Genomic DNA, 22946 nt, shown 5'->3' on the forward strand with positions numbered 1-22946 from the left:
CCACAGAGACTAACTTAGATTTAGGCTAAGATCCTCTCTTCCTTGTAAAAAAATAAGCCACATATAATAGGGTCTTCTGCTACTGTATTTGAAAAACATCTCGAGCATGTGCAAAAGATCACTATGAAGGGAATATGGTGGGGGGAATATGGTAAGTAAGGCTGCATTCAGTTTCTGGATTCTTAGCACAAAATCACTGTGGTTGGATTAGCAGCAGTGTGGATCTTGTCCTTTTCATCATCATTTTCACAGATTTATACTACAGGACCTGCGGCAGCTGGTTTGCTGCTCTTAAAAGGAGTTAGAGTTGTGCCTACACAACCCTTTAATGGGAAGGCGTCGTTAAATTACATTTTTTCGTTTTTTGTTAAGTATTAATATTTTATTTTTTTCTCAATTAAAAAACATTTAAAGTTTGCTATTTTCCACTCAAACTATGTAGAGCAGCTGCTGACATCCTACTGTAGAACTAGCTCACATTACAGCTGCAGTAAAAGTGGGTACAATCTGCCTCCTGTGTGATGTTACACCTCCCTCTCCCAATCTGGGTGTTTACAAAAGGATAAGGGAAGATGACGTTTAGGGACACAGTGCAGAGCCATATTGTTGGTGACTGCAAAGTGATCCTAATGTCTAAAGTGTCACTAAGGACAGCTGCATAGTGCCGCACTGCATCCCGCGTCCCCATATACTGTGCTGCCAGCCGATATAGGAGATCCGACGGTACATGCGGTGGGGGGTGAGCCTGAGCCACGCTACAGATGTCATGCCGCAATCACTGCTTCCAGCCGCATGCACTCACCTCAGAAATGCGCCCCCAGCACAGCAGCCTGTTGTCTGTTCTTCCCATCAGCGATCACAGCACAGAGCAGCGAGGAGCTGAAGCCCTAGGTGAGCCTACCTGGGAGAAAGAGGGGGGGGGGAGGGGGGGGAGCAACACACCAGGATTAGTTATGGTGCAATCACCGCTGCCCAGCATCGGTACTCACTCCATCACAGCGGGTGACGGGGGAAAGTGCAGCACACAGCATATGCTGTGAGCTGCAGAAAGATGGCTGCGATCTCCCTCTACTGTGATCTGGACATCCCAGGGAGTATGTCTAGTTTACAGCAGTCTGTTTGATTGTCAGGCTCTAATCCTATTCTCTGAGTCAATGCACAGAAGGCTGCCATAAAGGAGGTGCACAACTGCAGATCCAAGATGACAGCCACCAGTGTTTCAGTAAAACTAGAATTAAATAAAAAATAAATAAATAGGGATTTTAATTTTGTATTAAAATTACTTGAAAACGTGACACCTTACCTTTAAGGTGAGCATATATATTGCCAACTTCTTTCTATACATTTGCACAGATAAGACCCTATTGTGTTTATTATAGTGCTGAGTGTTAAGGCTTCCTCACACACAACGAGCTCGTTGCTGAGTCAGTTTGTGACGTAGCAACGATCTCACCAGTGATCTCGTTATGTGTAACACCTACCAGTGATCAGGCCCCTGCTGTGAGATAGCTAGTCGCTGCCGAATGGTCCGGACCATTTTCTTCAAAGGCGATGTCCTGCTGGGCAGGAAGCATCCACTTACTTTGACGCCTACCAACGACCTCCTAACAGGGTCCCAACGCCCACTGAGATAGTTAGGGTACCTTCACACTTAGCGATGCAGCAGCGATCCGACCAGCGATCTGACCTGGTCAGGATCGCTGCTGCATCGCTACATGGTCGCTGGTGAGCTGTCAAACAGGCAGATCTCACCAGCGACCAGTGAACAGCCCCCAGCCAGCAGCGACGTGCAAGCGACGCTGCGCTTGCACGGAGCTGCCGTCTGGAAGCTGCGGAGACTGGTAACTAAGGTAAACATCGGGTATGGTTACCCGATGTTTACATTAGTTACCAGCGCACAGCTGTGTGTGCAGGGAGCAGGGAGCCGCGCACACTGAGCGCTGGCTCCTTGCTCTCCTACCATAGCTACAGTACACATCGGGTTAATTAACCCGATGTGTAATGCAGCTACACGTGCAGAGAGCAGGGAGCCGCGCACACTGCTTAGCGCTGGCTCCTTGCTCTCCTAGCTGCTGTACACATCGGGTTAATTAACCCGATGTGTACAGCAGCTACATGTGCAGAGAGCCGGAGCCGGCAGCACAGGCAGCGTGAGAGCTGCAGATGCTGGTAACTAAGGTAAATATCGGGTAAGCACCTTGGTTACCCGATGTTTATCTTGGATACAGCTTACCTCAGCTGTCAGACGCCGGCTCCTGCTCCCTGCTCGCTTCATTTGTCGCTCTCTTGCTGTCACACACAGCGATCTGTGTGTCACAGCAGGAGAGCGGCTTTGAAGAAAACGAACCAGGGCTGTGTGTAACGAGCAGCGATCTCGCAGCAGGGGCCAGATCGCTGCTCAGTGTCACACACAGCGAGATCGCTAATGAGGTCACTGCTGCGTCACAAAAAGCATGACTCAGCAGCGATCTCGGCAGCGAGCTCGCTGTGTGTGAAGCACCCCTTACACAGGTCGCTCATCCTTACTGCGTGTTTGGTAAGGTCTGACTGTGTGACATCTCACCAGCGATCCTTATCAGGTCGTATCGTTGTCGGGAATCGCTGCTAAGTCGTCGTGCGTGACTGGGCCTTTAGAGCTACCATTTGCATATCAATGAAAAACATTACGTTCTCAATAAGGAAAAGGGAAACGGCCACGTAAAAGGTATTGGAGTTTTCTTTGAAAGAAGAGCTACATGCGCATATAAATTGTTTCTGGGTGCAGCAAATGAAGTCTATTTGCTATAGGCTGCATCAGATCTTCTGCCTTTAGGAAATGGCATGCATAAGAGCAGTATATCGAGAATTAGGAAAGCGAATGTGCATGTCCTCTATATTTTAGGCCTAGTCCCTCCTAAGCAAAGGCACTAATGTAGCAATCAGAATAAATTGTTTGATACTTTTTTCTCCTTGTGACAAATGTGTTGTGCTGCCTTCAATAACATAGCCCAATGTCTGCATCGGTGCAGATCATCAAGTTTGTGTCCAGGCTTCTGGTTATACCATGGTTATCACAGATCTTTCCATCGATTGTTCAAAAAGGCATCATTTATTTCTTCCATAATATTGGCGCAGATTTCACTGTTCTACTAACCAAAAAAAAAGATCTGATAGGTTGAGGGTTAGCTAGAAATATTGGCACTTTCCATTAAACAAAAAAAAAAAAAAAAAAAAAAAAAAAAAAAAAAAAGGGAACCCATCATCAAATCTGTCCCCTATAAAATGGTAGCCACCATGCACAAGCATTCTAGAAAACTGTATATAAAGTGCTCTGTATAACTTTTTTATTATACTCACCTACACAGCGGTGAGGTCTAATGGGCATCGCTGTCTGTTAGACACATCCCATCTTCTTGTGATCGCTGTCCTCCTTCACTTCATGTGGATGTGTCCCAAGTCATCCACAGAGTCCTCCATTGTGCTCCTGCGCAGACGCACTTTGCTCTTCCCGCAGCAGGGCAGAGAAGTACTGTAATGGCAAGGCGAATGGAAGGCCAAAGAACACCTGGCATGGGCAGTACAATACTTTGATCTGCCCTCAGCAGGGCAGAGAGATTGGTGTGTGCACAATGGAGGACTGCATGGATGACATAGGACGAGTCATCCACACGGAGCAGGAAAGGAGGACGGTGATCGCAAGAAGAAAGGAGGCTCAGCCAGCGACACCCATTGGCCTTGACCGCTCCGCAGGGAGTATAAGATGTGTTTAGGTTATACAAAGCGGCCTGGGCTCTTATATACAGCCTTCTAGAATAAGAGCTCACTGATTGCCACAGCTCATAAAAAGGGACAAATCTGGTGACAAGTTCCTTTAAGTAACAGGTTTTTTTTTGGGGGGGGGGGGAAAACTGTTAAAACATCTATTTTTCACAATGAAGGTATAGAATTGGAGAACATGCCTGGGTAGACTCATACTAATGCAGGATATTTATCAGAAAGCTTTGTTGTGAATTTATAAGACAAACCCAGCAGTGAATGCAAGTCAAAAGGAGGTACAAACCCTTTCCATTATTTTTGTTTCATTTTTTGTAATTTATAAATCAGCAGGTTTTTGCCATTTAATCTGAGAGCAGCTTGATGTAGGGGCAAAAGAGCCCGTTTCCAGGGATGTGTCACCTGCTCAGCTTTCTGCCGTTTCAATAAAATAAATATATCACAGAATGAAATCAGCTTGGCACATGTCCAGCAGTGATAATCTGTGTAACCCCGCCTTCACCACTGACTAGCAGCAAGTGGTCCGTGGTGTGGGTAGGGTTACAAACAGCTCAGCATGTTGACCACGCCTACATCTACAGCAGGGAAAACAGGGATTCTATCCAAATCGCATCATGCAGCCCAGTACGTGATACACCTCTGAAATCAGGCTCTCAGGCCCTACATCATGCTGCTCTCAGATTATATAGGAAAAATCTGCTGACAAATTCCCTTTAAAGAGCAGAATGAGTGTTTTAGGTGTGCATGTAAGGTATGTCAACAGACCGTCCATGATCTAGGCTAATCTTCAATTTTCTTATACCCATTTCCAGGCAAATACTAAGCCCTTGAGAAAAGTGATAAGCATTATGATCATTTTTGTAGTCAGACTGCATTTTTTGTGCACATTGTATGTAGGATTTTAGATGTCACAGTGGCTTATCTGCATTAAGCCTAGAGTGCAGCAGTTACAATGATGGTGTACATTGATCATTAAAGTCTGCGATTTGGGATATCCACTTTATTAATTAAAAGAATTCGCTCAGCATTTCAGATAAGATAAATGATAAGCAATTACTCTAACAATCATATCAAGTACAGCACAAACCACCCACACAGGAGCAGATTCAACGCTTTGCTAGAGCAACTAAAATTTTACTTTAATAAAAAGGCAAAAGAAAAAAAAACAAAAAAACACAATTAAAAGAAAATAAAAACGGTGAGGAGATAAAATTAAAAAAAAAAAGTTACAAAAATAAAATCAAGCAGCTTTCAGAAACGACCTGCGTTCCTCAATACAATACTCATCCCTGCAATAAGTCAACTGTCATATCACATCTTTCTCAGGAAGCGGTCTGTCCACTTTCTCTTGGCTAGGACAGATCTAAATATAAAAATGGCAATGCCTGCTGCTCCGTATCATGCCCATATGCTTCCAAGACAGCATTTCTCACCAACTATGATGGTACAGCAGCAATGCACAGTGGCATGGATTTCTAGAGTCCCAACAACCTCTGTACTTGCTTTATAGCGGATCCATCATAAATTGGTCACTAGTGTAAATATTTGTGAATATGTACCAATTACGTAAAATCCTTAAAAAAAAAAAATTAAAAAAAAGTGTTATGAACGTCTAAAAATGCATGGTCAGCAGTGGTTCGCAATAAATAATCTGGACAGTGTGGTAACATCGTTCCCTTATGCGATCCTTGTCCTCCTCTTGGAGATCGCACATTTCTGTAACATTACGCAGCCTCAGCACAAGGTTGTCTTGCTGCACATGTGGAGGTTTAGGCAATAGGCATACAAAGCGTCAATAAAAATCCATTAACCAAATGTTCACAGTCCTGCACAAGCTCCATACAGCAGTCATGAAGTGTTCAGAACCATTTCTGGAAAAACATGGATTCCTCAGTGCAATCCTAGCAGGAACAGTATTCTATAAGCATGTTTATTGGTCGCCGTGTTCGAAGACTTCTCGCCTTGGTAGAACCTTCTACTTGAACGTCTAAAAATGTACATCTCATTGTCCAGTATCTTTACTCGAAGGTCCACACTTCTAGATCTTGCACAATGAAGTCTTCTTTCTTGGACAAGATATCATTGTTAAACGTGCTGCAAGGGTTACTGCGTCCATGATATAAGTCACAGTCCAACCACAGTCCAAATCGGCCTCTAAAGAAATAGAAATAAAAGGCTTAAATAACCATTAACTTTATAGAATTTAACAATACTTTATTGTTGAGCAGAAAATTCCACTAACTTACTACCCATTGGGCAGCATGAAGGGCAATTCCTCAAAGAAGCTCTTCCCTTAAGATTCGGAATCTAAGGCCGGTGACACTTGCGGGTGACTCGCGCGAGTCTCGTGGTGCATCACCCATCATGGACTCACACTTTCCTCACAGGAGCGGGTCGGTTGCATGCATCTCTATGCAGCCGACCCGCTCCTATCCAGAGAGTGAGAGTCCGTGATGAGTGATGCACCGCGAGACTCGCGCGAGTCACCCACAAGTGTGACACCGGCCTAATACACATTACTGCAGTGCTGACCCACAAGTACATCTACAGGTAGAGGCTTATTAGCGAGACCAACAGATCTCAAATGTTAAAGCAATCAGTCACCAGAATTCACAATCCAAACTACATTCATACCATTTTACTTCGGATTATTATAATATCCTGATTAGACAGTTTGTTTTAAGAATGTAGCTCTACCCAGGTTCATAAACTGCTTAATATATGACAGGAAACATTCACAATATTATTTATCTATAATACAGCCATACTGACAGATTTTCACAGCAAGTACACCAGCATGATCAGGTCAACAATCTAATGTGTAATTTACATAGTTTAGTCACCAGACTTTGCTATTTAATTCACCAAACACTATTTCCTCTTAGCATCGAAGTACAGGCGGACCCATAACTAGAGCCAAAATCGACAGTTAACCTCCAATTGGCACCCCCCCCCCCATTATATGGGCCAATGTAACTGTATGAGAGCAGACAATCAATACAAGTGCAATCACCATACAGTTTGCACGTGGTCAGCAGAACATCCATTTTTACAGGAAGAATTATTTCAGAACACAAATTTTAATTTATTCATTTTTTAATTTTTTTTTTTTTTTATAAAAGGGAACCAGTCACCAGTTTTTTGCTTTATAAGCTGCGGCCACCACCAGCTCTTATATACAGCATTCTAACATGCTAAGAGCCCAGGCTGCTGTGTAGAACAAACACTTTATAATACTCACCTAAACCGGTCGCTGCAGTGGATGTGGCTCAGATGGGAGTCTTCGTCCTCCGGTGCTGGCACCTCCTTTCGGCCATCTTCGTCCTTCTGAAGCCGCGGTGCATGACGCATCTACGTCATACACACTCGCCGATACCGCACATGCGCACTACAATACTTTGGTCTGCCCTGCTCAGGGCCTGAATGCCGGCGAGTGTGTATGACGTCGCCGCACCGTGGCTTCAAGAAGAACGACAAAGATGGCCGAAAGAGGCGGCGCCGAAGGACAAAGATGCCCATCTGAGCCACATCCACTGTAGCGACCGATTTAGGCAAGTACTATAAAGTGTTTTTTATGTTGTAAACAGTGGCCTGGGCTCCTATATACAAGAATGTTAAAATGCTGTATATAAGAGCCCACTGGTGGTGGCCACAGATTATAGGGCAAAAAACTGGTGACAGGTTCCCTTTAAAGGCATAGTGCATGGGCAGATCGCACTAACATTGTGTTCATTCTTCTGCTGATTATCAGCCCCTGTAAAGTTTAATTCCCATACTGAAAAAGTCTGGCTACTCCTGCATTACTAGGATTTCCAACAAATAGAACACTGTTGATTGTCATTGGTATTACATAAAAGCAGCATAAACTGAAGTTAATTAAAAATACTCAGTAATAAATAATGCTGAATACTAACCCTCCACCGCCAAGCTGCAAGGAAGCGATATCTCCATTGATGAAGTAAGAATTCTCTCCACTCCACTTGAATGCCTGCGATAAGAACGAGAGGTCTCACTTAGCATGAATAACTGGATATATAAAATAGTTATTACTGTCATTACAATGATTTATCCAGTCATGGACATTTAATCAGTTTCTAGACCTACAAGGTTTCCTTTAAATGCTGTAATAGAACAGCTTAGATGTGATTTTACATTCCTGAATAACCTGGACAACAGAAAATCACTTACTTTAAAATCGGGATTGAAGGTGAACAGGAATGTTTCCCCTGTGCCAAAATAATGATCACTCAACCTGAAAGGGTGGGTTGCATAAGCCCCAAATACCTAAAACACAAAAAAAAAAAAAGAAAAAAAAAAAAAAAAATGAAGATTGATAATATAGAATACACGCTTAACAAAGACTGTAAAACTGCATCCATCTGTTTAGCAGAGCAGCATTAGCCCCGCTTCTTTAAAGGGAGTTTGAGTGGAAGTGAAACGTCAGCACGCACAGTGCACACTGTCTTGATTTGGTAATCTGCAGTCAGTCAACGTGCACATTGTCAGGATTCACTTGTATTTTCAAGGTGAGAGGGTGGCACATGGCAGAAACTATACGATGTACATACTTTGGGCCAGATGCAATCTTGATTCTCACATACCCTTCTTATTATACCACTGCAGTAAGGAGGCCACCCACTTAAACTGAAAATAGAGGGTAATCCTGACATTGTGACAGCAGATTACCGATTTATGTCCGATTGCAGAGTGACTGCTGAAGTTTAAGGGGGTGGGGGAGGGTTCCTTGCTGAGAACGAACAGTCAATAAGAATATGTGAAGGTTTGAGAATTTCCATAAGGACGTGCTCCAACACAGCTTTGATTATGAAATATCAAAATGCCAGAATCACATTCCAATATATTATGCAACACATACGGTAAATCAATGTATAACAGAAAAAAAAAAAAAAGTTTACAGAAGATGTTTACAGGAAGATATCACACCTGAGTAAATGATTACCAAGTCACACCAACAATGCACAGTGCCTATATGCAAAGTGAATTCTCGCTCCCTCGCTCTATCTTTGTAGGCTTTGTAAAACCGCTCCATATCCCTTTTTCTCACCCAAATCGGACTTATTAAAACGTGCCACTATTCTCCACACCAAAGTGCACACGTTCACCAGAATCCTCATACAAATAAACCGGTTCTGGATTTCCTAGGAATGGATGGGCCTAAATATAATGAAGCCTTCCACACTTCCAAGGGACCAGCTTTTGCATATGTGCACCAAGCAGGGCACAGACATCTACTGTGCATTTGTGACCATTGAAAAGGAGGTGTTCTCCATGGAAACTAACACTGGAAATTAAGGGGTATTCTAGAACCACCAATTTCTACTCAATGACTAGTACATTATAGGCAGGTATGGTGCCGGTGACTCATTTTAATGGGCAGAACACATGCACAATAACTTCTCCATTGGGCATGTCTCAGCAGGTATGAGAGGTTGTGATGTCATTGGCAAAGCTTATATCCCATACAAAAAAAAATAAAAAAATTGAGAGGCATCGAACGACCTGGTGTATAAATGGTGCATCTTCTAAAAAGGGTCTTATGGCATAGTCACTGGATCTTTTATTACATATTACTGTAACCCCTTTTATTTTCCAGGAACTAAGCCATGTTCCCCTTCCTTAACATCCTGCAATATGACAAATCATCCCTTCTTTCAGATATTTATTGCGTGAAAATTGAAGAAAACACACACACACACACACACACACACACACACACACACACACACTTTTCTGGATTTCTACAAGACTGACTGTTTCAGGAATATATACACATTTTTGAATTCCTATTTAAAGTGAGATTTGTAAATGTGGTTTTTAAAATTAAAAAGTAACAAAGTTAAATGTGAGATGCCTGCAGCTGCCACTAGGGGGAGTATACTGTATATTAAGTTACTGATGGGACTTGATATCACATGTAAAACACCATATCAAAAGGCAGTGTTCTTATAGCTATGTAATAGTGGATTAGGTAGCAATGCCATTTGGAAAGATTGATGGAAGTGCCAAATAAAATTTACGGATTTAGAATAGAGACTTTCAGCTAATCAGAAACTGGAGAATCGTGAAAATTAGCCAATACATGGTGGGGAAGGGGGGGGGGGGATGGGCAAAAAACCCCAAAACCAACCATACACGACACGAGGAAAATTTCCGATTCAATATAATACTGAATTCAGTTACATACCTGGTTGTCCATGTCTTTGATTACCAAGAGCACTGGACTGTCCACAGAACATACATTCCTGTATAAGGTCTTCAGGCTGGTTCCATGCTGCTGTGTGCTATAAGCCAGATTCCAAGGATATCCTTGAACCCTGGCAGGAAGCCTGTGGGCCAACTGTTTACAGATAAAAAGTACACTGTAAAAACGATAATTGGATGGTGCACAAAGAACGGGCTGAAGAAAAAAAAACAAAAAAAAAAAAAACACGTTGCATTGTAAAGCAATGCTTAAAAAATATTTAATGCCATGTAAACCTCCTAATTCCAATAAGGCCTAAGCCACATGGCATGAAAATCGGAGCGAGTGGAATAAGAAAAACATTGCATTCCACTCGGACCAATATTACTCTGTGCCCGCTCCCATGAGCAATTTTCTCAGCCCGAATCGGACTGAGAAAACAGTCGTAGCATGCTGCGGGTGCAATGCGATCCTGGTTTCTCTCGCACCCATTCAAGTCTATGGGACAGGAGAAAAAAAAAAAAAAAGTTTACAGAAGATGTTTACAGTAAGATACCACACCTGAGTAAATTACTAAGGTCACACCAACAATGCACAGTGCCTGTACGCAGAGTTAATTTCCATTCTAGCACTACTATGTTATGTACTTGTTTTTAGAAATAAATATATAAAGAATTAAAAAAATAAATAAATGTACGCACTGCACTTGCAGTACATCAGTGTGATGCGAGTGCAGAGTGAGAATGGCAATCGCCAGCAATGGAGGAGAGAATGAGATAAATCCCTCCCCTCCACAGCGTGAGCCGGCCCGCCCACCGTTGCTGAGGTCCGATCGCAAGATCGGACCTCAGTGGCAGTGACACACTGCTTCCGCTTTGCTGCAAGTGTGAGCCGAGAGTCATGTGAGAATCGCAGTAGTCCCCCGTGTGGCTCCGGCCTCACACAACATGTCTACATGTCCACTCCTTTAAAGAGATTTATAAAATGATCCATTGAGTGCATGCAAAAGTTTCAATAAACTATCACATGGGCACAGACTGCACGAATACCACTAGAAAATTAGTGCTAGACGCAGTGTAAATGCATGCAATACGCACACGTGCGCACATGCCCTAACAGTAGTGTGAAGAGCTTCTGCGCACTGAGAGCACTTCAGCTTTTTGAAACGACTGGCTTGGTAACAGTTATTGAGGACTTTTATTTGAAGAGCTACATGCGCATAAAAATATAGTCATGGGGTAAGCGGGTGGGGAAGAATGCCTTCTGACAGATTCCCTTCAAGTGAACTGGCAACCATGATCTACATCAGTGAGAAGCTCTCCCATCTGGCCAACAAAATGAGGACCTGTGCATACCACCCCACTTCAGACGGCCAAGTAATGCAAGATCACCTTCAATGCTCACACACAAAAAAAAAAAAAAAAAAAAAAACAAACAAAAAACGGTCACCAGGTTTTCCTACCTCATTTGAGAGCAGTATAATGTAGAGACAGAGACCCTGATTCCAACGATGTGTCACTTTACTGAGCTGTTTGTTGTCATTTTGATAAAATAAATGTTATTCTCTGCAGCAGACCTAGCAGTTACAGAGCTCATGAATATGCTGGACTACCCAGCAGCAAGCCAAGTAGTCCTGTAATGATAATCTACTGCTGATTAAACAGTGATTTTTAAAACTACACTAAGCAGCCCAGCAAGTGACACTGCTGGAATCAGGATCTCTGCCCCCATGTTCTACTGCTTTCAGATTAGGTGGCAAAAACCTGGTAACAGATTCCCTTTAATAGTGTAGCTGGCTCATCTCACCTTTATCTTTTACATGATAGTGTGCATTGTGATTAGATGCGCAGTAATTACCGTATTTTTCGCTTTATAAGATGCACTTTTGTTCCCCCAAATTTTGGGGGAAAAGTAGGGGGTGCGTCTTCTAATACGAATATACGGATTATATACTGCAGGGTCCAGGGGAGGTGGGGGCAGCTCTGGAGCGGTGCTGGAGGCTGAGGGAGGCTGGTGAAGGCTGCAGCGGGAGATCTCCTGCTCCCGCTCATATAATATGCACTGCCTCTGTCCATCACAGTGGTGCTGAACCGCACCGCGGTGATGGGCTGGGGGAGCGGCGCATATTATATGTGCCTTTGCTCCCCTCTTATCGCACATCCCCGCCCCCCCCCCCCCCGTTAGATATGGCCCATATGCTGCTGCCCATAGTAAAATAAAAAAAAAAAAAAACCTCTTTACTTACCTCCTCCAGCGTGTCTCCCGGAGTCTCCCCGGTGTCTCTCTGCTGCCGCTGTGATCATCCGAGAACCAGGAAGTGCAGGATCTCAGCAGCACGGAGGGAGACACGAGGGAGGACAGCGCTGGAGAAAGTAAGGAAAGAGTTTTTTACTATAAGCAACAGCATGGGGGCAATATCAAACACAGGGTGGTGTGCCAGCCACAGGGGGCCCATGCGCAGCAATAGGGGCCTTGCGCCAGCCACAGGGGGCCCCATGGGCAGCAATAGGGAGCCGTGTGCCAGCCACAGGGGGCCCCATGGGCAGCAATAGGGGCCATGAGCAGCAATAGGGGCCGTGCGCCAGCCACAGGGGGCCCCATGGGCAGTAATAGGGGCCATGAGCAGCAATAGGGGCTGTGCGCCAGCCACAGGGGGCCCCATGGACAGCAATAGGGAGCCATGTGCCAGCCACAGGGGGCCCCATGGGCAGCAATAGGGGCCATGAGCAACAATAGGGGCCGGGTCCCAGCCACAGGGGGCAATGTGCCAGCAATAGGGGACATGTGGCATCACTGGAGAACGTGTGCCAGCACAAGGGGGCTATATTCAATATAAGGGGGCCAATTTTAGGATGGGGGGGCTATGAGGGACATATACCCTATATGATTTGTTAGACAGACACTGGCATTATAAGGCAGACCCCATTTATTTATTTAATAAAAAAAAAAAAATATTCTTTTCCTTCACCAAATTTGGGGATGCGTCTTATAAAGCGAAAAATACGGTACATCCATCACACATTAAACAATTGAGAAATTATCAAATGAAATGTCCTTTGTGGATGACCTAGATAATCTTAGATAATATATATATATTTTGCATTCCACTCGGACCCATGTTACTCTTTGGGGCCGTTCCCATCTGCAATTTTTTTTCCCCCAGCCCTAATCAGACCAAAAAAGCAATTGCAGCATGCTACGGGTGTAATCCGATCCATATTCACATGTACCCAAACAGGTCTATGGGTGCAAGTGAAACATCGCACTGCACTCAGACGACACCACTGTGCAGTGCGATAATCGCATGAGTTGATAATTGAGATGGGAAGATTAATCCCTCCCTCTCCTCTGCAGCTGTGATCTGATTGCAGGATCAGATCCCAGTATAACGACACTGCTCATGCTGGCAGGACAGCAGTAACCAAGGGTCGTTCGCATATCGCATCCAATGCTCCGCATTGGATGCTATATGCTCATGTATCCCCAGCCTAATAGAATTACAGAATAGTCTTCAATGCTACATTCTTTACCTTTTCAATGTGCGTTTCATCCAGCAAATTGCTCTTTTGTTTCAACTCTGGCAGATAATCCTCAAGTGCCTCCTCTTCCTCCTCCTCATAACTACAGGTACTTTTCCTTCGCTTTGCCTCTTCTACCGTGATTATCTATGAAAAAAAAAAAGTTTTTCAGCTCAAATTACATACATTACAAATTGTTTGAGAACAGAAATAAGAGGTAAACCTCAACCACATGGCCCTTAACTGTGGTATTCTTACCAATAAGTCACTTGCTACAAATTAGGAAGCAGTGATTCACAAGATGTGAATCCGATCTGCAACAATCATTGCTTGCCATTCATTTTTACAGATTTCTGCACGTGCTATTCATGCATAAGCATTTCTTCACTGTGGTTATGCAGTGAACTTGACTAATAGGGTTATTTAACTTGAGAGAATATTAAACTCTAGTTCCATAACACACTGAAATATCCGTGACATTAAAAGCAAATAAAAAAAGAAATGATAATCTACCTGTACATAAGGCTCTTGCACCCCATTTGCGATGTAGAGGATTTTGAGGTTCAGGGCTTTGCTAGGACGCCTCATTTTAGCTGCTGGAGAGCTTTGATAACCTGCAGCCACGTGGGACCTTATATACTCCTGCCAGCATGGAGCAGAAGTAGTAGCCCACAATGGGGTTTCACTTTAGCTGTATACACCACTAAGTTTCTATTTCCTGCTAAGAAGGAGGGGTCGTGAACATGAAGCAGCTTGTCTCTATTGATGCTTGTGTACAATGATTTGAATAATTACTGGAATGGCCATGTTTAAACACAATGCTTAAGGAGTTCTGGTAAAAGCCATTACACCTGGAGTCACTCGCCTTTTGGCAGACTACATTTATAGTCATCTCCATTTGTATCCAAAACGAAACAGTACAATGAAGTTGCCCCCCTGCGATGGGCACATCTAGGCACTGCAGCCTGCACCTTATCTGTACGAAGCAGGCGTCAACAATCCACAACAATAACCAAGAAATCAAACTTATCTGGCACCTAAACCCATGCACAATTACACAGCCACTAAACCTAGAGCAATATAATTTGCATTCCAGAGGACATTTTTCAAAATAAAAAGGGATTTTCAATTTTCTAAATTACCTATTCACAGTACGCTGATTGCTTTGTGTAGGTCTCCAGGACCCCCACTGATAGGAAATCATTCACTACTATTGTCAGGTTCTAGCAGAGATAGCAAAATCTGGTATTTTGCTACACAATACAGCACAAAAACTGATTGAAGGCATGTGTTCAGGAATTGGACAACCTCTTTATTACGTCCATAGGGATATGCTGAGCGTGCCCCTCCCCCCATATGCTGGGACACAGTCATCGTGGGACCTATAAAATGGTTTATGGCAGACAGGATTTTTTGCGCTCTCTCAATAAGCTGGTGAAAAAGAGTGAAGTGTTTGCATAGTGTGTTAGTAAAAACCACACACACACACACACACACACACACACGGGGTGCCCTCTGGTTTGGATTACCAGCCAAGGTGAAGCTGGCAACGGCAGTCATCGCTTTACCTAGCTGGCTATCAAAAGATGGGAAGACCCCACGTCAGTTTTTTTTCCTTAATTGAAATTTATTTTTAGCTAACAAACCCTTTAATGCCACATGAAAGTCAGTCAAGGGTGCTGGCTTAGAATAGTTGGGGAGGGGGGGTGTCTACAGATATGCTTTACTTTACATCTGTCTGTCCAAGCTTTTTAGGCTGTGTGCCCCACAATTAGGGCTCGCAGAGTTTGATGCAGTGTTTTCGCTGTGTCCAAAACACTGCGTTGTACAGTACAAGTGTGGCGCCACTGCGACTTCAGGCGCCACAGGGTACTTCACACCAATTAGGGTGTAGTTCTCATCCTGAGTCCAAGGAAGGTCGACGTTAGGACACACACACACACACACACACACAGTTGCCCTCCCCAATGGGGACTGGGCGAGGGGTCACTACAGTGGTGGGTTTACAGACGCGAGAGTAGTGAACCAGCCAGTGGCAGCAGCTGGGGGCAACAGTTCAGAGCACACAACAACTAGAGAGAGAGAGAGAGGAGTTCAGCTTCAGACACAGCAGAGTGGATGTGCCGCGCACAGCTCTATGGGCCAAGGCGTTAAAACAGTCGCTGGGGAGAAGCAGGGCAGCTGCTTCCACAGGACTGGCGCTGTCAGGATACAGAATCCCAGGGCAGGCATACTTCAAGTTGTCTACCAACTCTGCAAGGGTTGCAGGGGAACGGCTACGAAAAGTCACCGGACCCATCCCATGAGTCTGCAGCAAATAGCACATGGGATCTGGGATTGAGGACCGGCCCCATAACGGAACCGCACTATCAACATACAGAACGTGACACTTTAGGCTATGTGCCCACGCTGCGGATTTACCGCGGATTTTGCCGCGGATTTGCCGAAAATCTGCAGCAGCACTTCCAAGCCATTTCAATGGCATTTTGGAAATGCTGTGCCCATGCTGCGGATTTTTCCGCCGCGGATTTTGATCCGGAAAAATCTGCAGCATGTCCATTATTGTTGCGGATTTTGTTGCGGATTTTTCCCATGCAAGTCAATGCAAGGTGTAAAATCCACAAGAAATCCGCAGGTCTGTTCCCACAGGCTCTTTTTCCTGCGGATTTGGTGCGGATCTCGCAAACAAATCCGCAGGAAGTGATGTAGGATAGTTCAGGAAGAGGAAGTTTCACCATTTTGTAGTGTAGAGTAGTGGCAGTGTAGTCGTGTTGTGTCCGGACTCTGGATTGCCAGCTAAAAGCAGCTAGTTACAGGCTGCTTGCTTTTAGCTGGCAAAACAGGATCCCAGGTCTTTTTTCACAATTTTTTTTTTTTTTTTAAAAAGAAATGTGCTCCGCTGTATTTTCACAGTCCAGCCCGATGCAAGCAAGCAACTGAGGGCTGTGCTTCTCAGCGGGATAAGGCTGAAGCATTCTCTGCCCCTCCCGCTGAGAAAAACAGTCCTCAGCTGCCCCTGAAAATGGCGGCTCCGTTGTGAAGCGCCATTCTCAGGTGCTGTACCGAGGCTCATCCAGCTGCCCTGATGCATTTGGCTGGCTGGGTAATATAACGGGGTTACTGCCAGTTTTCTGCAAACTGGCACTAAGCCCGAGGTTCATAATGTCATGCCTGTGTAGACACGGCCATTATGAACCTCCGTTTGGTAATAAAGAAAAGAAAACACTTTTTTAAAAATTTTATTTGAAAGAAAAACACACACATCCCTGATTCCCATCTTTATTACTCCCTGAATCCCGACGATAATCCATGACAGCTCCGATGTGCACCCGGCTGACCCGGGCACTGACGTCAGCCGGTGACAGCAGCCGTCAGTGTACGAGATGCTGCAAAGCTCTCTTCCATCTGCTGGGACCGGCTGACGTCCGTGCCCGGGTCAGATGAGTGCACATCGGCCGACTATTCAGCTGTCGATGTGCACTCAGCTGACCCGCCCGCGCTCGCGAATTAAGTCAGCTGACCGGCTGACTTCTGTGCCCGGGTCAGCTGATGCTGTGAAGTCAGCTGACCCGAGCTCAGCTATGAACTGAGCTGACCCGGCCAGCGAGTTCTGCCGCTCCCAGCAGCCGGCAGAGAGCTTTCCTGTGATATTGTCCTGGATTAACCTCTGAGGCTTGGGAGTAATAAAGATGGCAATCAGGGATGTGTGTGTGTTTTTCTTTCAATTAAAATTTTTAATAAAAAAGGTGTTGTGTTTTCTTTTCTTTAGTACCAAATGGGAAGTTCATCATGGCCGTGTCTACACAGGCATGACATTATGAACCTCGGGCTTAGTGCCAGTTTGCAGAAAACTGGCATTAACCCCGTTATATTACCCAGCCAGCCAAATGCATCAGGGCAGCTGGATGAGCCTCGGTACAGCACCTGAGAATGGCGCTTCACAACGGAGCCGCCATTTTCAGGGGCAGCTGAGGACTGTTTTTCTCAGCGGGAGGGGCAGAGAATGCTTCAGCCTTATCCCGCTGAGAAGCACAGCCCTCAGTTGCTCGCTTGCATCGGGCTGGACAGTGAAAATACAGCGGAGCACTTTTTTTTTTTTTTTTTTTAAATAACAGTGAAAGGGAACATGGGACCACATTTTTTGGCTATAAGCTGCGGCCACCACCACTGGGTTATTATATACAGCCTGTTAGAATGTAAGAGCCCAGTGGTGTTGGCCGCAGCGTTTCTGTATAAGCACACAGAGACTGCTAACAAAATGGATAATGGAGAAGAAAGGAGGGTTGGGACAGGAAATGACAAAGACTTTTTTTTTGCCTTCAAAACAGTCAAAGCTTTATTCAGAAACACATTAGACAAAATCCGCATCAAAATCCGCAACGAAATCCGCAACGAAATCCGCAGCTATGCTAAGGTGCGGATTCTGGGGGAAAGCTGCGGATTTTGAGGCAGAAAAATCCGCAGGTACATTCTACCGTGGACACATAGCCTAAATGACACAGGGACCCTCAAGTGCTTCACGCCACAGGGGTCAGATACTTAGCGCATCAAATGAGGAAAGGGCTCACAGACTGACACACACACACACACACACACACACACACACACACACACACACACACACACGACTTTAACCTTTCACGGATCCGGGATCAGCTGGAGCTCATTGTGGCAGAGCACGGTACCCTGGGCAGCACTTGAAAAACTAGTGAGTAAAAACACCTGGAACCGCAGCCCCCGTCTCTGCCTCTCTAGTAACCGATGCTCAGCTCTGCAGCGCCAACGTGGACCACTACCACCCCTGCCATCCTCCCTGGGATAATCCCGCTCCGCCTGTGGGGAGCGACATCATCCCGGCTGCATATAAAACCTGCCCCGGTGAGAGACCTTGCAGCGGCGGTCCTCCATCCCTGGCCGCGTACCATAGGTGGCGTCACGATCATCTTAAGGCTGTGTGCGCACTTTGCTTTATTACCGGCTTTTCCACTGATTTAACTGCCAAAATGCTTGCGTTATGCTTTTCAAGCAAAGTAAATGGGACATTGAGCTTTCTTGTGCGCACTTTTGCTGTTCAAAACGCTGCGTTTAATTTGCATAAATTTGGGCAAAAACTCAACATTTAAAGAAGCAACATGTCAATTGTTTTTGCCATTTTGGCTGCGTTTCCCATCCAATCAATTTAATACAAAACAGTTTCTAAAAGCACCGGAAAAGCACTAGAAACTCATGAAAACCGCAAGGTGCGCATAGGGTACTTTGCGTTGAGGTAGTTGCAGTTCAAAAAGCATCATCTGGCAGAAAGGACAATGCTTTTGGCTTTAAAAATGCATGTAAAACGCAAAGTGCGCACATAGCCTAAAATACTTTCCTAAACCTCCAACTACCTCCATCCTCCTTCCTGTACGTATCGGGGCAACGGAACTGGGCCAGGCCGCTCTGACGCCGCCGAGGATCTGCACCCCTGGCCCAGCTATGAGTAGGTTAAAAACACCTGCCCCATGGGGCACAAGAAGCACAATGGAAGGATTTTTAGAAATCTCATGCCCACTTTGCTTTTCTCCATAGCATAAAACTGACCTGTGGCGTGGCTTCCTGAGCCACAGCATGTCAATTTATTCTGTGGAGATTAGCTCTATTCTCCTCGCATAGAACACTAAAGTCCACAGCGGCACAAACCTGGATCATGAGCACCTGCCTTCACCCATGGACAACATCCGCATGTCCACAGTGTCGCCGGATCGTGGGCACATTCTAAAAAGTGAGAAATTTGTCACTACAGCAAGTGGGTCAAAATGATAACTATACCCCTCAATAAAATCCTTGAGGGGTCTAGTTTCCAAAATGGAGTCACTTGGAGGGTTTCTGTCGAATAGGTACATTAGGTGCCCTGCAAATCTGACATGGTGCCTGCAATTTAGTTCAACTTTCCCAAAGTTCAAACTGGTGTTGCTTCCGTTCCAAGCCCTCCAGTTTGTCCAAACAGAGGTTTTTGACCACATGTGAGGTATCCCTGCACTCATAAGAAATTGGATAAACTGTGGAATCCACATTTTGGTGTTGCCTCTTCTAAAATAATATATCATATCATATATCATATCTATATATAAAAATATACATACATTTTTCTGTGAAGAACCTGTGGGCTCAAAATGCTCAATATATCCCTAGACAAAATCCCTGAGGGGTGTAGTTTCCAAAATGGGATCACTTGTGGGGTGGGGTGTTTCTGCGGTTTAGGTACCTTGCAGGCACCATGTTATATTTGGAGGGCCCCTAATCTATTTCAGCCAAATTTGTGTTCCAAAATTCAAATATTGCACCTTCGGTTATGGGCTGTCCCATTTGTCCAAAGAGGTTTCTGGCCACATGAGGGGTATCAGTGTGCTCAGAAGAATCTGTGTGCCAAATTTTAGGTTCCATTTTGTTGTGTTATTTCTTCTAAAAGTGAATTGGGACTAGAGCAAAATTTTTAGGCAAAATGTTGCCACCCCCCGCCACCTATTCCACATTGCTTTAGTTCTTGTGAAGCACATGAAGGGTTAATAAACTTCTTGGGTGTCATTTTGAGGGGTGTAGTTTTTAGAATGGTGTCACTGTGGGGTATTTTTTGTGTTACCTAGGTCTCTCAAGGTCACTTCAAAGAGTGCATAAACTGCATGGTACAATTGCCACTGAAAGCTTACCAAAATGAGTAATGTGAGGTATAGGCACAGGCTTAATTGTTTTGCAGGAGTTCTGCCCTCTTCATGAAGAAGCGGGCAAAACATCCACATAGTCGAGCCTCAGTTATCCTGTGCCAATACACAGGTTACAGATTATCTTTAAAGATAGTGGGGTGTTTTTTTGATGCTGACATTCAATAGCTTATAGCATCATCAACTTTGACTGATAGCTTGTTATAAAGCTATGAGTGCATACTGCATCTTTTTTTACCACAAAGATGCAGTGTTTTTATCTTTGTGGTGACTACTAAGCAGCGTTTTTGGCCTAAACACAAAACAAAACAACACAGGAGTCCTCCACCTGTCAGGCCTCTACTGAAGCGAGTTCCGGGATTAGCGCTGACGTCACTCAGGTGATCTGCAGTGTTACCGCACATCACCTGACAGAAGTCACCGCCGATAACATATGGAGGACTCGTGTCAGGTGATGTGCGGTGACAGCTGAAGTCACCGCTGATCCTGCAGGGCTCAGTTAATTTGCGGCCTGACCCTCATATCGAACAGTCATGTTCTATGACCGCTCGCTGTGATTGTCAGATGTAGCAGAGCTGGATGCGTAGTGGGACCTCATGTGGATTACGTTGGACCTGGAAGGGCGTTTTAGGGGTTAATAAAGTGGTGAAAGAGGGTTTTTTTTTTGTGTTTCATTTTAACTAAAAGATTTTTTGGGCGATTGTGTTTATTTACTTTCACTTACAGCTTAGTGATCAGTGGGGTGTCTCAAACGCCTGCCAGCACTAACCTAGGACTTACTGGCAGCTATGGGCTGCTGCCAGTAACTCCTTATTACCCAGATTGCCACCGTACCAGGGCAATTGGGATGAGCCAGGAAAAGTCCCGGGACAGTCACATCTAATGGATGTGGCAATTCTGGGAGGCTGCTGATTTTTAGGCTTGGCTTTTTTTTAAAAATAATTTAAATTTACTGTACAATATAGACCCGCCCACCGGCGTCTGGGATAGTCTGTAGTCAGACAGCTGTCACTCAGCGTGGGGGCAGGTCTGCCTGCAACCAATCACAGCGACCGGTGGAGCAGGGAAGGAGTGAATATGTTATGAGCAGCCCGGCTCTGGAAGATGAAAGCTGCCAAGGCAGCAGTGTGCAAATAAAAAAAAAAAAAAAAAAAAAAAAAAAAAAAAAAAAAAAAGAAGCTCCATGGAGCCTCTGTTAGGAGTCTCGACATAGAAAGTAGCCAGATATCCCTCCGGGAAGTACCGAGCCAAGGAGTGGCTCTATTTAGGAGACCACCATAACCACCATATTACGTGGCCCTTTAAGTCAATATCCAACTCTTTGACGAGTTTAAAGATATGACAAGGGAAATACCAAGGCCAGTTATCCCTCAACAGACAGTTGTTTTGGAGTATTGCCCCTCATCAGTGTGGAGTAGGTTTCTGGCTAGGTGGGAGCAATGCCTAGTAGACCAGGAAGACAAAACAAACAATCACTGATCTCAGGGAGACCAGCCAGTGAAAACACTGCCGGCAGCCAACAAAAGCAGCTTAAAAACAGTGAAATCCTAGGTGCGAGACTCCTAACAGAGGCTCCATGGACCTTTTTTGATTTCATACTTCCCAGGAGACTATGAACCTAGGATTTCACTGTTTTGAGCGTCTTTGTTGGCTACCGGCAGTGTTTTCTCTGGCTGGTCTCCCCGAGATCAGTGATTGTTTTGTCTTGACGGCAGCTGTGTGACAGCAGACTGGTGATCGGTGATTAAGAAGTGCTTGCTCCTAACCCTTTGCCCAGATTCTGGTCCCCATAGAGACTTTATATGGGTATCTGGCCAAATACTAGCGATCAATCCCCACCGACTCTAAGGGGCACTTTGCACACTAAGACATCGCAAGCCGATGCTGCGATGCCGTGCGCGATAGTCCCCGCCCCTGTCACAGCTGCGATATCATGGTGATAGCAGCCGTAGCGAACATTAGCTTCACATTCATTCACCTGGCCTGAGACGTCGCTTTGGCCGGCGAACCGCCTCCTAAAGGGGGCGGGTCGTGCAGCGTCATAGCGACGTCACACAGCAAGCGGCCAATAGAAGCGGAGGGGCGGAGATGAGCGGGACGTAAACATCCCGCCCACCTCCTTCCTTCCGCATAGCTGGTGTGAGCCGCAGGACGCAGGTAGGAGACGTTCCTCGCTCCTGCGGCTTCACACACAGTGATATGTGCTGCCGCAGGAACATCATAACATCAGTATTTCCAAATTCATGGAAATGACCAAGGCTACACCAATGATACGATTACGACGCTTTTGCGCTTGTTAATCGTATCATAAAGGATTTACACACTACAATATCGCCAGCAACGCCAGATGTGCGTCACTTTCAATTTGACCCCACCGACATCGCACCTGCGATGTCGTAGTGTGCAAAGTGCCCCTTAGTCTATAGTCAAAAAAACACCAAAACGCATTTAAAAATAACTTGTGTTTTATTGCAGTTTTCCACACCTCATTGAATTTAATAGGTGAAATCGCAGTGAAAAGAAAAAAAAACAAAAACACAACACCAAAAGAATTTACATGCTGCAGTGGTCACCACAGAGACAGACAAAAAAAAAACCAAAAAAAAAAAAAAAAAAAAACACACACACACACACACACACACACACACACACACACACACACACACACACACACACACACACACAACACTGCAATGTGCGGACAGCAAAAATGAAGTCTCAGACTTTGCTGGGGAAGGAAATTCATGCAGTTTTGAGACCAAAACTGCACCCAAAATA

At 44.9% G+C, this 22946-nt stretch overlaps 1 protein-coding gene across 4 annotated transcripts in view; it reads right to left on the reverse strand.

Moving 5' to 3' along the window:
- Positions 1-4733: 4733 nt before the first annotated feature.
- The window catches only part of NCOA7 (nuclear receptor coactivator 7), a 217954-nt gene continuing 199741 nt past the window's right edge, over positions 4734-22946 (reverse strand). For 3 of the 4 annotated variants that reach the window (XM_075339939.1, XM_075339938.1, XM_075339940.1), the window contains exons 12-16: positions 13486-13620; positions 9959-10111; positions 7942-8037; positions 7668-7741; positions 4734-5907 (exon numbers count right to left, since the gene is read on the reverse strand). In XM_075339939.1, the coding sequence (XP_075196054.1) occupies positions 5772-5907; positions 7668-7741; positions 7942-8037; positions 9959-10111; positions 13486-13620 (594 nt within the window). In that variant the 3' untranslated portion in view covers positions 4734-5771. Of the gene's footprint in view, positions 5908-7667; positions 7742-7941; positions 8038-9958; positions 10112-13485; positions 13621-13986; positions 14141-22946 lie in introns of those variants that run through there. The other variant, XM_075339941.1, reaches the window with a different exon arrangement.

Source organism: Anomaloglossus baeobatrachus, chromosome 3 (genome assembly GCF_048569485.1).
Source record: "Anomaloglossus baeobatrachus isolate aAnoBae1 chromosome 3, aAnoBae1.hap1, whole genome shotgun sequence".
NCBI classification, from domain to species: domain Eukaryota; kingdom Metazoa; phylum Chordata; class Amphibia; order Anura; family Aromobatidae; genus Anomaloglossus; species Anomaloglossus baeobatrachus.